A 14,564-nucleotide genomic window follows, 5' to 3' on the forward strand; every position below is an offset into this window, starting at 1 on the left:
AGAAAAAATTTTTACCCCAATACATTGCCAAGTATCGCTCTTATGTAAGAAAAAAATATGCGACAAAATAATTACATTCTGGTCAAGTTTGTTTTAACGTATTCAAAATTTTAAGAACATTCAACAATTTTACACGATTTCTTGTATCTCGGAAATGATATTGGGAGATTAACTCTTTCAGATACAATTTTATTCTTCAGTTTGTCTCAGAAGATAAATAAACCTAATAAGCAGCATTACATACTTCCAATTGGCATACATTCCGCTCTCATTAATGCATACTGTGAATACTTATTAATACTTATTAATTTTCATTTATAAGTCTTTACAATGTCAAATAATGTTCCGAGGCAAAGCAGAAGAATATTAAAGAATTCGATCTCAAAGAGTAAATCTATTGAGGCATATTTTTCAAAATAAAATTTTCTTCAAAATCTCTGTTTAATTCTTTGCGATATATATATATATATGAATCAAAGTAACTTAGAGATATAAGTTTTAAAGATAGAATACAAGAAAGAATTGGGTAGACAAAGATAAAAATTTATAACATTTGAGTTATAACATTTATCTAAACTATAGAGATATCGACACACTTTCAAATTATATTATAATAGACATAAAAAAGAGCCTCGATAAATTAATAATAATAAAGCTAATATGATGCAAATCTGGGTAAAGTAACGAACTGTATGTATTCTGTAACTATAATCGAAAGTCGAAGGTAAAAAACAGATCAATGCCAGGTCTTATGAACTTTGAATTAAAAATACTGTACAAGCATCATCCTGGCAAAAATGTACAACCTGCTTTGAGCGATCTGCTTTTTTTTCACTTAAACAAATGATTGACGATCATCAAGACGTATCTTGAACTTGTGAAACATCATATTAATGTTCATATGCAAAGTCATTAATTCTTAATGTCAGAGAACAGATTTCCATCTAGAAATACTATTTAGACCTTCACAGAATATATCTGTATGTAATTTAATTTCATAAAAGTTTTTGGGTTCTCCAACATTTAAGAATTACGTATTTATTTTCACTTTTCATTTTACTAGTGAAATCTTAGAAACAGCATTTTCTTATTTCTTTTTATATGAGTATGTACGTGTGTATATATATATATATTTTTTTTTCTTATTTGTTCTTGTAGATGTTCGCGAAATAATATTGCCTTTTCGTATCCTATAAGAATACAGAAACTGAACATACTTGTACATATACTATATAGTATGGTTTAATAATTTTCACAAATGGTTATTAATAGCTAAAATATAAACAATATTTTCATTAAATTCAATTTTTTGCATTTAAATGACTTCTTTTCCTTGTATTCTCATCATATGAGAACGATGATTCTAAAGTCTATTTTATAGACATTTCTACTTGGATATATACAGTAGCAGACATCCGCTTACACCTTATCAACTAACATCGTAAATGTTACTTATAAACAATTTTATAGAAAATTTATATGATAAAACAACATAATAATAATAATTACTTGTGAGCACAATAAACAAATTTGTACAATTTATTATGCGCTGACTATGTCTATAATGAGAAAAAACTTGTTTTACTTTTTATTAGGTGAAACAATGACAGCGATTGGACCATTTTCTTCTTTATTAAATGATAATGAACTTTCTAATGAATTTCTTTTCATTTTCTTCTTATTTTTTATATTTTCGCAAAACACATTGTATTGGGTTACTAAAAATTCACCATTCTAAACGCTCAGTGGCACTGATTTGATATATTTATAATTATTCTTGTAACATGCATAATTACACGTATTTCATAAGTGTACATAAATAATGACGCTTGTGAAGAGCGTAATGAATTCTGAACCACAACTTATAATGATCAATAAAAAGCTTTTTTCATTTTTTTCATATACAAAATACAATAAATAAACATGTATTGCACATTTTAGTCAATATACATTATTCCTTATTTTATAGAGTATGAATTTCCTTGATTCACATTTGAGTTGATACCTTCTTAGCATTTCTAGTAAATATTTACCGTTTCATTTTGTTTAAGAAATGTATACAAGCACCATTTAAGAAACTATTTTATTGTCATATATAAATAAACAATGAAAATTACAAATAATATATTATTATATATATATATATATATAATTATATATACAGGGTGTATCGTAACTTGTGGGACCCACTTCGGGAGCTGATTGTACGCCTAAAAATAATGAAAAAGAGTTATATAAATATATGTTCTATCTGTCTTCGTTTATGAGATATAATGAATTTTCTGTTTTAATTACTTTTACAAAAGATGCTCAAAATGACCACCTTGCATTTGAAGACAAGCCTGTCTTGTCATTGATCTGGTTACTCTCTCTATCATTTCTGATACCTTCTCCTATTCCCACACGTGCAGGCTTGTCTTCATGTGCAAAGTGGTCATTTTGAGCATCTTTTGTAAAAGTAATTAAAACAGAAAATTCATTATATCTCATAAACGAAGACAGATAGGACATATATTTATATGACTCTTTTTCATTATTAGGCGTACAATCAGCTCCCGAAGTGGGTCCCACAAGTTACGATATAGCCTGTATAATATATCAATATTATTCCTAATTTAAACGTATTTTATAGTCTTACAATAAATGATGCTTTTGATGTAATAAAGAAACTCGTTGAATAACTGTTAGTGTTACTGTACCTAAACAAGATTTTTTTTAAAGATAAAATATTACAAGTTTCGGTTCAAAATTCATTGTACGATTCAAATAGAACTTGTTTTTGAGAAAGCAAATGAAATGTTCACACAATTCTAATAAATAGTGAACTTATACAACCTACTCTTATATGTTTATGGCTACTTTGAATGTTTCTTTTCTACTGGCACAGATTATTTCTGTTGTTACACAAGTTAAACCGTTGATGATTAGCACTTCCACTCGTTTATAGTTACAGTTTTTCTGTTTTTTTTTTTTTTCTTTATTTGATTGCTTACTTTCCTTCAGAGAATTTTTCTCTCAAACTTTTGATCTTGTGAACAAAATAAGTTTCTAAGGATTCTGCACACTTAAAGAAAGGTGATTCCTTCGGATTATAATAACGACAATTGTCAAATATCTTTGTCATATCTCCAATAAATTCACTTAACTTCTTGTAAGATCTATCATTTATCCTCAATTCTATAGTTTGTAGATCTGCAAATACAATTAATAGAAACAACATTGAATTTTTAATTCAGCAAAAATTAGACAGTTATCATTATTAGATAAAATTTTAATAACATTTACCCATCGGTTCCTTTATAACTTTATAATAGTCTGGTGCTTCATTCGGATCTACTGGTTCCATAAATGGCCAAGCACTCTTATGTGCCTAAATATTCAAATTTTTGATATCGATAATTATAAAAAAAATATTACAATTTTTATTATTATTTGATATTATCTTACCTGTATTTGTTTAATTAATTTCTTCAAAAGATCGAGGTCCTTTGCATTAAGATTTTTCATATTAGCAAAATTAACAGAAGAGTTTCGTTGACAATTTGGACAAACATATTCATCAATATTATCTGCTTCCGATTGTAGAATACCGACACACCGACCATGGAACCAATCTTGACATTTGTCGCAACAAATATAAAATCTGCAGAAATAAGAATGTTAAAATAAGATTGACATAAAACATAAAATAACAGATACTTTGATACAAAATAAGTCAATGTAATAAATAGATTAAATAAATCAACATCATTACGTACTGAGATTCATCATAAGGCTGTTTACATAGACAATATAACTCCTGTGTATCTCTTGCATGTCTACATTCTGTACAAACAAACTCTGAAAGTGTTTTACACATTTCTTCTGTAATTCCAACACAATCTCCATGGAACCAGTTGTTACAAAGATCACATCCCACGTAAAATCTAAATCAACATAATAGTTTATAATCATTAAATAAATGTTACGAATAAAAAATGTTTTTATAATCCTTACTTCGTTTCATCATATGGTGTTCTACATAAACAATATAATTTCTCTTTTTTGATTTTATTCGTGGCGGCAGCAGTTGAAGCACCCGGTGGTGTAGTATTATTTCCTTGAGCTTTATACTTCTTTGGCCTTCCACCTCTATTAGGCGGACTAACTTGCTGAGCCATTTGAGCATTTGCTTTACGTTTCGCACTTCCTACTTTTACCTCATCTTGTTTGTGCCTTTCAGCCTTGGTTCTCGAAGCTAATTCTGCCGATAAATCTTTCTACGATTTCAACAAAAAATAAAAATAAAATTATACGAAAGTGTACTTATTTTAAAAATTTATATCTAAATGTAATTAATGTGTAATACCTGAATGTCTATTTGTAATTCTTTTTCAAGTAGTGCCCTTTTCTTTAAAATATCTTTTTTAAGTAATTCTTTATGTCTAAATAACAAAACTTGCATTCGTGAATGAACCTGTTGCTTTCTCCGTTGTTCTTGACTGTCTTTTAGCTTTGCTGCTCTTTTCTGTGGGGTCGATTCATTGTCTACGGGTTCAACTTTTTGTACTCTAAAAAATAAATGACGTCATTAAAGAGAGACGCGACTAAGCACTGTCATTATTTTGTAATACTTATTCTTAAATAGAATAGAAATTTACTTTGGAGTTTCACGATTTTCTTGTTTTAATGCAATTTTCTTCCTTGGTGTTTCCCAATCTGTATCTTTGTCGTTTGTTATGGATTGTACGTTTGTAGATGAAGTCGTTGTTGGAATGTTAGAAGGTGCTGGTTTTTTACGAGATGGGACGCGTGGAGTCGTAATCGTAGGCGTAGTATGGGTTTGATTATTAGTCGCTGAATTTTCAACACCCCCTTTCATCTGTTTCTCTTGATATCGTTGCAATTGTAGCAGCTTTTCTTCTATTTCAGGATTAAGATTTTCTTGTTTCAATGCATTCTTGATGGCTGCAGATTTTTACAATAATTATTAGAATATTTGAAATAAAAATAGAAACATTTGAATATTTCTAATCCTATTGGAATCAAGCAGTATAGATAATATTAATTAATAACTAACTTTGTTGTATGTAATCAGGCGTTAAAATAAATTTGTTAGCCGAGGAATCGTTTCCTTCTTTTAAAGATTGCAAAGGTTGCTGACCATTAGCTACATTCGTTTTTTGCGATTCCTCTTCTGTAGTCACACTAGGTTGTGCAACTTGTTGAACTACTACTTTCGGTTTTTCAGGAGAACTTGAAGTTGTTGTTGATGGAAGCTCTGGAATGCTTTCAGTTCCCGTTTGAGGTTCTATTCAAATTAAAGTAATTAATAATATTACAAGCTTAATTCAATCAATACAAAAGATCATATAGATACAAACCAGTTGCAGCTGGTGGTGAAACAACCGGTTGTTGTGCAATTTGTGGTTTTGTTGCTGGTGTAGCAGGAGTATTTGCTGCTGTAGAACTCTGAATAGATTGTTGACTACTAGGTGCAGGTTGAACAGCTAAATATATTTTAGTAGGTCCTAAAACTCCTTGTTTTCCTGTTGCAGCTTGAGCTATAAAATATGTATGTTATAAATATGCTGATGATATTAAATACATATATGATATGTAAAATCGAACCTTTAAGCAATTGTTGTTTAACTTGTTGTTGCACCATTACAAGTTGCTGCGGAGTAAAATCCGCACCTTGTAAACCTTGTAAAACTATACGAGGCCCTTGAATAGTTTGTATAACTTGAGCAGTAACGCATTTAATAACAGTCCCAGGTGGTTGGCCAACTAATAAAGATGCTTCTACGCTTCCAGGTGGCGGAGCATTGGAAGTTTGATTTGTTGTAGTTGCAGTAGTAGTCGATGTCACGTTTGTCGATGCATTGCTGCTAATACTATTATTTGTTGTATCAGTTGATTGTGCTCCTGTTGTTGTTGTGGCTGTTGATTGAGTAGACTGTAGTACGGGAACTGAACCATTTCAAAAATTTATTTTATTTAAATAGTTTTATTTCCAATTTTTTAATCGAAATGTTTAATTTTTAAGATATAAAAAAGTTTGACATACTTTGTTTAGTCGGTGTTACAGCATTTTTTACAATAATACCACTGTTTGTAGAATTTAAATGAACAATTTGATTGCCTGTCGGGGTACTGCGAATAACCACTTGATGACCACCGATTGTAGTTAATTGAGCTTTGCCTGTTGCAAGCTGTTGAGCTAAATTAGCATTAGTAACTACAATTTGATTTCCACTAATAACTTGCCCACCGGAAGATATGACCTATATTATTAATTAGTACATTATTAATATCAAATATGACTATAATTAATATTTTATAAAATCAATTATTTACACATACTTGTGCACTTTGTACAATTTGTCCAGTATTAGCTACTACAATAGCATTTTTTGTTGGTTGTGTTGGCGTAGTAGCAATAGTTGCAGTGGTTCCTGATGAACGTTGAATTGCTTGTTGAGATTGAGTTTGTAGTTGCTGAGTACTTTGTACTTGTTGCGTTGTATTTGTTACTGTTTTAGATGGACTATTCTTAGTTGTACAATTAGCTGTCGTGGCCACTTTAGCTGTAGTTGACGTTATAGCAGTTTTTGCCTTGAAAAAAATTAATAAATAATTTTTATATATATATCGAGTATTTTGTCAAAATGTAAGTTATAATGTAATACATATTAATATATTTGTTAACAGTTTTACCTGTGTGGTTGTACCACCAGTTTGTGCAGGTGTAGTAATTTGACTATTATTTAACACATGAAGTTTTCCGTCTGGCATTTGAACTAACTGTTGACCAGGCATTAACCCTCGAACTTGAAGCTTCCCATCTGGTCCTCTTATAATCTGTACTCTTTGTTGAATTTGTGGTATAGGACCTATTTAAAGGAAAACATTATCATCTAATTGTTGTTACTTTAATAAAATATAATCAATATTATAAATGTACCTGTTTGCCCAGAAACTTTAATTAGAGATTGTTGATTTCCACCCTGTTGAGTTTTTGGTAAAATACTCGTAGGTCCAGGAACAACTTTTGTCGTTCCAAGAGATGCTATTTTAAAGAAAATATATATGTATATATATGTGTGTATGTATACACATAAATATCAAATATATGTTACATTTATGTATATATTTAACCTAATATTTATATATTTAATTTGGTATTTACATTTCGCCATATAAATACGTTTTGTACTAATAAAAGGTTTATTCTGCGCAGGTGTTGTCAAAAGAGAAGTCAGCTGCGACTTTGTTGCACTGTTTGGATTTGCTGGTATTGCAACTTTGGAAACTAATTTAACTGTGCCATCTGTGATGGAAAAATTAATACTTCTATATTATGTGATAATTACAGAATATATTTTTTATTTAATAATAAATCAATAGATTTAAGTTTTACCATGAGTGGAATTAGTTGTAACTTTCACAACTTGCGTAGGTGAACCAGAATTGGCTGGACTTTTTAGAGTTTCTAATGCTCTCTTTTGTTGATGTGCAGCTCTTTGCATGCGCAGTTGTTGTTCCATTTTTTCTTTAATCTCTTCAGGCGTTGCTTTGCCACTAACAAGCTGATCGCTCATACCAGAATTCGAGCCTGCATTTCGGTTAGAACCAACTGCCGATTGTGGTTGTCCCGATCGACTCCTAGTAATAATCTGGGCATTAGCCTTCTCTAACCTAAATAAGACACACACCAAGTGGAGGGTTAGTACTGAATGGTGTTAAATAAGGATAGGTCAGAACTGAATGAATGTAAAGGTAAAAGCAGCAGGAATTTAATACAAGAATTAATGTCCCAACTCTACTAAAATTGTTAAAAAAAATGCACACATTTTAGCAAATTATAAGAAACGAAAGGATATAGAATTTTTTTGAAGTGAAATATTTGAATAGAAAAAGTCCAGAAAAGAGATGATAGAACAGAACACACAGAATAAATTATAATTTTTTTCTAACATACCTGTCACCATACTGTTTAATTTCCCACAACTCTAATTTGTCTTCATCAACCCATTCTTCTGTAACTTGAGGTTCAGTACTTTGTGGTGATTCTGGTCGCTTTCTTTTTCGTAGACCACTTCTTATAGATGTAACTTCTGTGAAATATAATCACTGCATTTTCTATTTCTTAAAATTTATTTTTTGATACAAACCTCTGACTTGTTTTGGAAGTTCCAAAGGTATAACAACTTTTCTACGTAAGTACTGTGTTTTATCTAAAAATTGTCCAACATGACGATGTTTAAGAATTTCTAATGACATGATTTCTGTATCAGTTGTAATTTGATGTTTGCCGTCCGTAGATAATGGTTTTGCAGCCATATCGTCCCAACGAAGACATGCCCATAATATTCTTAACTGAAGAGCAGCAGCAGCTAATGATTTTATGCCAACTGTTCTGTATAACCAGCAAGTTTTAAATAATGGTCTAGGGCAAGGATATGGCCATACTGACATATTTGCCTATAATAAATGAATTAAAATTATGTTATAATTATATTAAAATTATATAATTTTATTTTTATTAATCCAAAGTTTGCTAATGAAATACCTTGGCCATATGATGAAAACCTTGAACTTGTATTCTTCCACCAACTCTAGCCAATTTACGTAATTCATGTTGTGGAAGTAGCAATATACTACGATGTTTATTTTTAGTACAAAATGTAGAACATAATGGGTATTTTACGGGAGTGCGCTTCTTTTTCCTATCAGCCAGAGAGATAGCGACTTTCTTCAAATAAACTTTTCCTTCTGTTGAAGTAGTAGAGTATATTCTTTCTGTACCATCAGCATTTAATTCTTTAGCCATTGTACTTCTTTGAACTGTTCTTCCTCTTCGATTAATAATCATTGTCTTTTGTCCTGTGCTGTTAACGTTATAAAAAACATAAAAATAAAATGTTAAACTGTTTCAATAACACACATATTCAAAAATCAATTACCTTGTTTTAACTTCGGATGAAAACGTAACTGAATTTTGAGAACTTGTACGTTCTTGCATACTTTGTACAACACCGTCAACTGTTTTTATAGTCTGTTGCGTTGTAGTTACTGTTGTGGTAGTAACTACGTTATTAGTTGTGGTGGTTACTACGTTTCCTGAATTGGTGTCACCAGCATTAAGTTCAATTTTTATTTTTTTAACAGGCGGTGTTGCAATGTCTTTTACTACATTCGTAGCTGGTGTTTCTTCCGTACAATGAGTTGCAGATGCTACCGCAGATTCTAAATCCTTCCTAATTGCATCTCTAGCTTCATCACTCCCATCTGCCTTTGAACTTGTTTGAACTTGCACTGCTCCACCAACTGATAAGTTTGATGCTGACTGATTATTATTTAAAGCATTAGCCTTTCTTAACAACGCAATAAGATCGAGTTTTAGTCTTGCTTTTTGAAGGCATATGGGAGAGTAGCAAGTAGATGTTAAACTTTGTGTTGTTGTTGTAATCTTCCCTGGAGGTGCAGTCATATTACAATACCGCGAATAACAACTACCATTTTTACTAAATCTCATTATTTGGGCATATTGAGCTTTAACGTGTTGAATACGCTTTCCTATTACAGTCAGCATTTCTCTAGCTGATGTAGATATAGTTTTAGGTTGTTTTCCAGTAAGGATGCTATGTAAAGAATTGTCTGCTCCATCTGTATCACTTTCTTCGTTATTTTCTATATCAATTTCGGAATCTCCATCTGCTTTTTGATTTGTCGATTGATTTAATTCTTTCGATTTCTCCTAAAATTGTATTTTAACGAATATATTAAACGATATTTTACTACATACATTCCACTTATCTTTACGAATGATTACTTACGCTCTGTAATAATCTTCTTTCTTCTAAAAGCTTCAAATGTGTTCTACGTGCCAAAAAATCGTCAATTCTAGTCTTCTTAGCAATTTTTGGATAATGAAGCCTCCCATTAGTCGTTAGTGCCTTAGTAATATCGATTTCTTCAAATTCTTTGATAGGTGTATAAACTTTTTCGATTTTCATACCAGCTAAAACTGAAGGTAAAGAAACATTTAACATTATATATGCTTAATGTATATATTTAATAATGACTAAATTTTTTTTTACTATACTTACATGATAAATTCATTTTTGTTTCCTGTTTAATTGATTGCGATTCGGTTTTTATTACTGTTTCCTCTTCCGCATCTACTTCCATTTTACTTTGTTTATCTTCAATCGGTTCTTTTTTTATATCTTCTTTCTTATACTCTTGTTTTATAGATGTACCATCCGAAGTATCCATTGATGAGTCTTCTTCTTTTATTTTAATGTCCGTATTATTCTCTTCTTTTTTAGAAGAACAATATTCCTTTATCAAGAAGTCATACGTAGGAGGATCTAAAGCCAATATTTTTAATCCTTCTTGATCTTTAATTTGTACCATTATTTTTTGCGGGCCTATTCGGAGACCTAACTTTAACATATCAGAACATTTGTAGCGGCGACTAGCAGATACCCACAGCCATCCGCCTTGTCCGTGTACTCGATATTCCTCTCCCTTTTGTTTCCAGACTTGATGTTTCAAACCTAATGTATATTTGACGAAGTTAAACAGACGATTACGTTCTTCTTCATCTTCTCTCTCCTTTTTATCTTTCTTATCCTGACGTTTCTTCTCCTCTCGTTCGAGAGCTGTTACTCTTTGTAATTTCACGTGTCCGAGTTGATCGTGCCATACACTAGCAAACACTACTGATTTAATACACGCTTGCAATACAATAAGAGCACGCGCAAAATCTCTAGGATTGACACAAGCACCCACTGCTGTAGTCCAAGGTTTGCGCAAAAGAGGCCAATTAGTATGCATAAATGATGACTGAATGCTACTTTCAAGTTGAAGAATTGTCTGACGAAGTGTGCTTACTAAAAGAGCTCGTGTTCCTGTCAAACTCCCTACCCATTTAAATTCTGAAGCCTGTGTAAGCGAAAATTTATGTGACAAATGTCTTTTTTTATCACGTTCTTCATTGCGTTGGGCTTTATTCAAAGCAATAGGATTAGTACTATATTGATTCACGTAGGATTTGAAGTTATTATCCATTCCCAACTTAAAAAGATGAGTACCTGAAGCTATTTGATGAGCTTTTTGTCTTGTTAGTCTAGTACCATCCCCTTCCTCTTTTAAACTTTTGTCTAGTTTTTCTAACTCTTCCTTTGACAACTGTCCACTAGTACGTTTTTTTAAGTCATCCATATTAAATGTTCTAGGTTGTAAAGACCCTGTTTTTGACCTCGTTACAATAGTATGTTTTTTTCCTATGAAAAAGATATTAGTTACTCCATCGAATTATATCGATTACAATATTCTTACAACTGCAGGACTTACCATCTTTACCAATTTTTGAAATACCCTCTTCCCCTTCTAGCATTTCTTCATCAATTTCTTCAGATGATGATGATGACGTACTAGTTTTGACATCTTTATTTACTCCATCTGTTAAATTAGTTTCTACACTATCTGTTTCCATATTTTCCGTGTTTAGTTTTTGAGTATTTTCTTTTGCATTTGACTCTTCAGACGATTTTGTTTCCTGTTGTTCAGTGACAGCTGCTAATTGTTCTTCTAAAGAATCTGTACCTTCATGAATTCTGCGTACCATCTCCTCAGCTTCTTGTCTTTGTTTTTCTTTCTTCTCTTCTTCTTCCTTCTCTTGTTTCTCTTGGCGTTCTTTTTGTAATTTTTGTATAAGACCTGTAAAACACAAAGTATTTGATTAAATACTGTTCCTTTAAATTATAAAATTATCAAAAAATACAACCAAACTTACTGTTTTCTACTTCTAGATATGATTTTTTATTACCCTTGTATTGATTAGTAATCTGTTCTGTAAGTTCCATTTGCCTTACAATTTCATCCTTATAATCTGATAATTCTCTATAAAGTGCAACTTCCATTTCATTACGATCTAAACAAAGCATTAATTCTTCTAATTGTAAAGATGTACTATAATACCAAACTTCTCCATCTTCACTTTCACTAAATAAATTTCAATAAATAATTTTATTAATACATTCCAAATTTTCTAGAGAATTTTCATTTACTTATATAGTATGCTTACACAAAAATTCTTCTTGCAAGAAACCAATATTTTCTGCCATATCTATCAAATCCTAAATGTTCTTGACGACATAACGAACCATTCTTTTCAACATCAGGTATACAATCAGCAACTCCTGTAACTTTGTGAGCTTTGCATGTACTACATTGCCAATCTTCAGTAGGAACATCTACCAATGGAGGTTCAACACATTCTAGATGAAACACTGCTGGACAAGTCTCACAACATAATAGATCTCCCAGACGATGACATACTCTACAGTGATCATCATAATGCATATTTCCTATAAAATGACAAAATTTATGATGTATGTTATTATAACATGTAAGGAAGAATATCTTTTAACTGATAACAAATTATTAACCTGGGATTACTCACATGGGAGTCTAGTGCAGGTACATCTCGGCACTAGACTCCCAGGTGGGTAATCCCGGGTTAATAGAAATTAATAAACCGAAAAAAATGGTTAAAATAAATTTCAATATACATATGGACAATAAATATCTATTAGTTGTTAATTTGCAAAACAACAAATGCAGTTAAGATCTCAGCATGGACATATAAATTTCTCCTGCTGATTAAATAATAATTTACATACTTTTATATTATGTAAAAAAAAAAATAAATATGCAAAGAAATAAAACAATGTGAAATACCATTTAGTGTACCTTCGTGCAGCAGGTCTTCCCTTACTGGATTTGTGATTAAAAATTGATCTGTTAAAAATTGTAGCACCTTGATTCTATCTTCGACAGAAGTAAAAGGATATTCGCATGTTGATAAAATGTGTAAAATATTCTGATCGAATGACTTGTCACTTTCTACGTAAGAGCGTAACGCTTCAGACCAAGTCATTGAATCCACAAAATATAAGCTAACATTCACAGAGTCTTTCTGATCCAGAGGACCAAAGTGCGTTTGCTGAGAATCTTCCTCTCTAAGAAGTGCTTTAATGAGCATAATATGTATCTCGGCCAGCAGATTGGTTTGATCCTCACATATGAGTGCGGCACAAAAATCTTCGAATCTAAAGGCTGAAAGGCGTACTAAAGTGCGAAAGTGTCTCAATACTTCATAAATAGATAAACATGGCATAACAAGTTCTCTAGGGACTAATAGATCATCAGACGATTTAGGTAAATTTAACTGTGGCAGTTCCCTATTCTGAAGCCACAATGGTTCGGGACTCGGTGGCCTCTGCTGGCTAAGCAATGTCTTACGAGGTGTGCCGCTGGTATTACTATAACTGGAGAGAGAAAAGTCACTGTCACTGGAGGGATCAGGCTCTTCTATACTTTCAGATGAATCCACATCGCTTTGCAGAAGATCTTCCTCAACTTCACTTTTTTCACTAGACTCGTCCCCGAAGTCTGATCCGTAATGATATTCAGAATCGTGATAGTCGACGTTTGGATTGTAACCACGGCGTTGATACGCACCGGAACTCGAATGACCACCTTTTCGCGAATGTCTGTCTCTGGGTCCACGAGATTTTCGAATTCGCGTGCTCCGTCTGCTCTCTTCGCTCTCGACTGGTGACGACGGTCTTGAAGGTGTCGGTGTGCTTGGCTGTGAATTCGGTGTTTCTGAGCCCTTGTTTTGTAAGTATTTCGGCTTCTTCATAAGATGATATTGAAACTTCTTGGGCCTTTCCATGACCACCGATTTCGGGGGTCGGCCCCGTCTCTTCGATCCTCTCCCCGTCATTGTTCCTTACACACTGTCAACGAAATAGCACTTACTTAACACGTGGTTTATGAAAACGCGCGTTTGTAAACAAATACAAATGACACCGTAGCAATAAAATGGAACTCATGTTTGTACTCTGATCTTTGCGCCATTTTTCGGCTACGGTCACGTGACCAAACACAATTCTTTCATGATCAACGTCTCGGTACGATCTTGCGTGGCTTCTAGTCCCCTGTCGACGAGCGACAATCACCTTCCCGTAATTATAACAACTTGTATTACTATTAGTAACGGCCAAAATAAGTACAGAATCATTCACTGACGCGAGTGTAAGGGGAATTTACAATATCTAATCTTTTAAGAGAGCGCTGCTGCAATTGGTTCATCGGATAGCCGCCATGTCTGGCCTCGAACGCTTCTACTCGAGAAAGCAGAGAAAAATCTCCGATGAAATTCTCCTTCACCCTACTCGGAACAATCTGTTGTTCGACGCATTCCTCTCGGCTGGGTTTTAATGAGATTCATGCGGCAGGGAAACTAATTGATTGCTTTTTAATTTCTCACAAAACGTACAGGAGATCCAATCGCTTTCACCGTAACTACACAAGAGCCTGTCAGATCAACAATAGGTGGCGACATGCGCGGTCGGAGGAACGCGATTCTAACCGCACTTCCGACCAAAATATGCTTCCTCCTCAACGCTCGTTCACACCGTTTTTCACAAATTATTCTTGTTTTAATCCACCGCGCTTTTCATTTCGGGCGAATTGTACAATTGAACGATTGCATCAACGAT

The 14,564-nt window shown here is 32.6% G+C and overlaps 1 protein-coding gene and 1 long non-coding RNA gene across 5 annotated transcripts; one reads left to right on the top strand and one right to left on the bottom strand.

The window, feature by feature from the left end:
* Window positions 1-2,305: 2,305 nt before the first annotated feature.
* LOC122528032 (nucleosome-remodeling factor subunit NURF301) lies at window positions 2,306-14,137 on the bottom strand. 4 transcript variants are annotated; one of them, XM_043652714.1, is made up of 26 exons: window positions 12,748-14,137; window positions 12,080-12,362; window positions 11,789-11,997; window positions 11,347-11,712; window positions 10,095-11,276; window positions 9,822-10,012; window positions 8,949-9,742; window positions 8,555-8,873; window positions 8,157-8,466; window positions 7,964-8,099; window positions 7,403-7,680; window positions 7,172-7,312; window positions 6,947-7,051; window positions 6,700-6,875; window positions 6,346-6,597; window positions 6,050-6,266; window positions 5,611-5,952; window positions 5,364-5,543; window positions 5,060-5,290; window positions 4,641-4,947; window positions 4,349-4,550; window positions 3,997-4,259; window positions 3,759-3,926; window positions 3,448-3,643; window positions 3,286-3,370; window positions 2,306-3,192 (listed from the first exon to the last, which is right to left on the bottom strand). In XM_043652714.1, exons 1-26 carry the CDS (start codon window positions 13,784-13,786, stop codon window positions 2,990-2,992), a joined length of 8,175 nt encoding a protein of 2,724 aa, XP_043508649.1. In that variant the 5' UTR covers window positions 13,787-14,137; the 3' UTR covers window positions 2,306-2,989. The 4 variants fall into 4 exon arrangements, with proteins under 4 accessions (XP_043508649.1, XP_043508647.1, XP_043508648.1 ...); XM_043652712.1 differs by having other exon boundaries at window positions 7,403-7,647; window positions 12,736-14,137; XM_043652713.1 differs by having other exon boundaries at window positions 5,144-5,290; window positions 12,736-14,137.
* Window positions 13,947-14,204, top strand: LOC122528040. Its single transcript, XR_006306475.1, has 2 exons — window positions 13,947-14,027; window positions 14,131-14,204. It is a non-coding gene; the product is annotated as an uncharacterized LOC122528040 (long non-coding RNA).
* The last annotated feature ends 360 nt before the right edge of the window (window positions 14,205-14,564 follow it).

The sequence above is a fragment of the Frieseomelitta varia genome, unplaced genomic scaffold (assembly GCF_011392965.1).
Source record: "Frieseomelitta varia isolate USP_RPSP 00005682 unplaced genomic scaffold, Fvar_1.2 scaffold_244, whole genome shotgun sequence".
Lineage (NCBI taxonomy): Eukaryota > Metazoa > Arthropoda > Insecta > Hymenoptera > Apidae > Frieseomelitta > Frieseomelitta varia.

Coding starts and splice junctions, on each gene's coding strand:
- LOC122528032 (XM_043652711.1), bottom strand. CDS start 13,786: ATGACGGGGAGAGGATCGAAGAGACGGGGCCGACCCCCGAAATCGGTG. Junction 12,363..12,735: donor GCACGAAGGTACACTAAATG/GTATTTCACATT, acceptor GTCATTTTATAG/GAAATATGCATTATGATGAT. Junction 6,876..6,946: donor TAAAGTTTCTGGGCAAACAG/GTACATTTATAA, acceptor TCCTTTAAATAG/GTCCTATACCACAAATTCAA.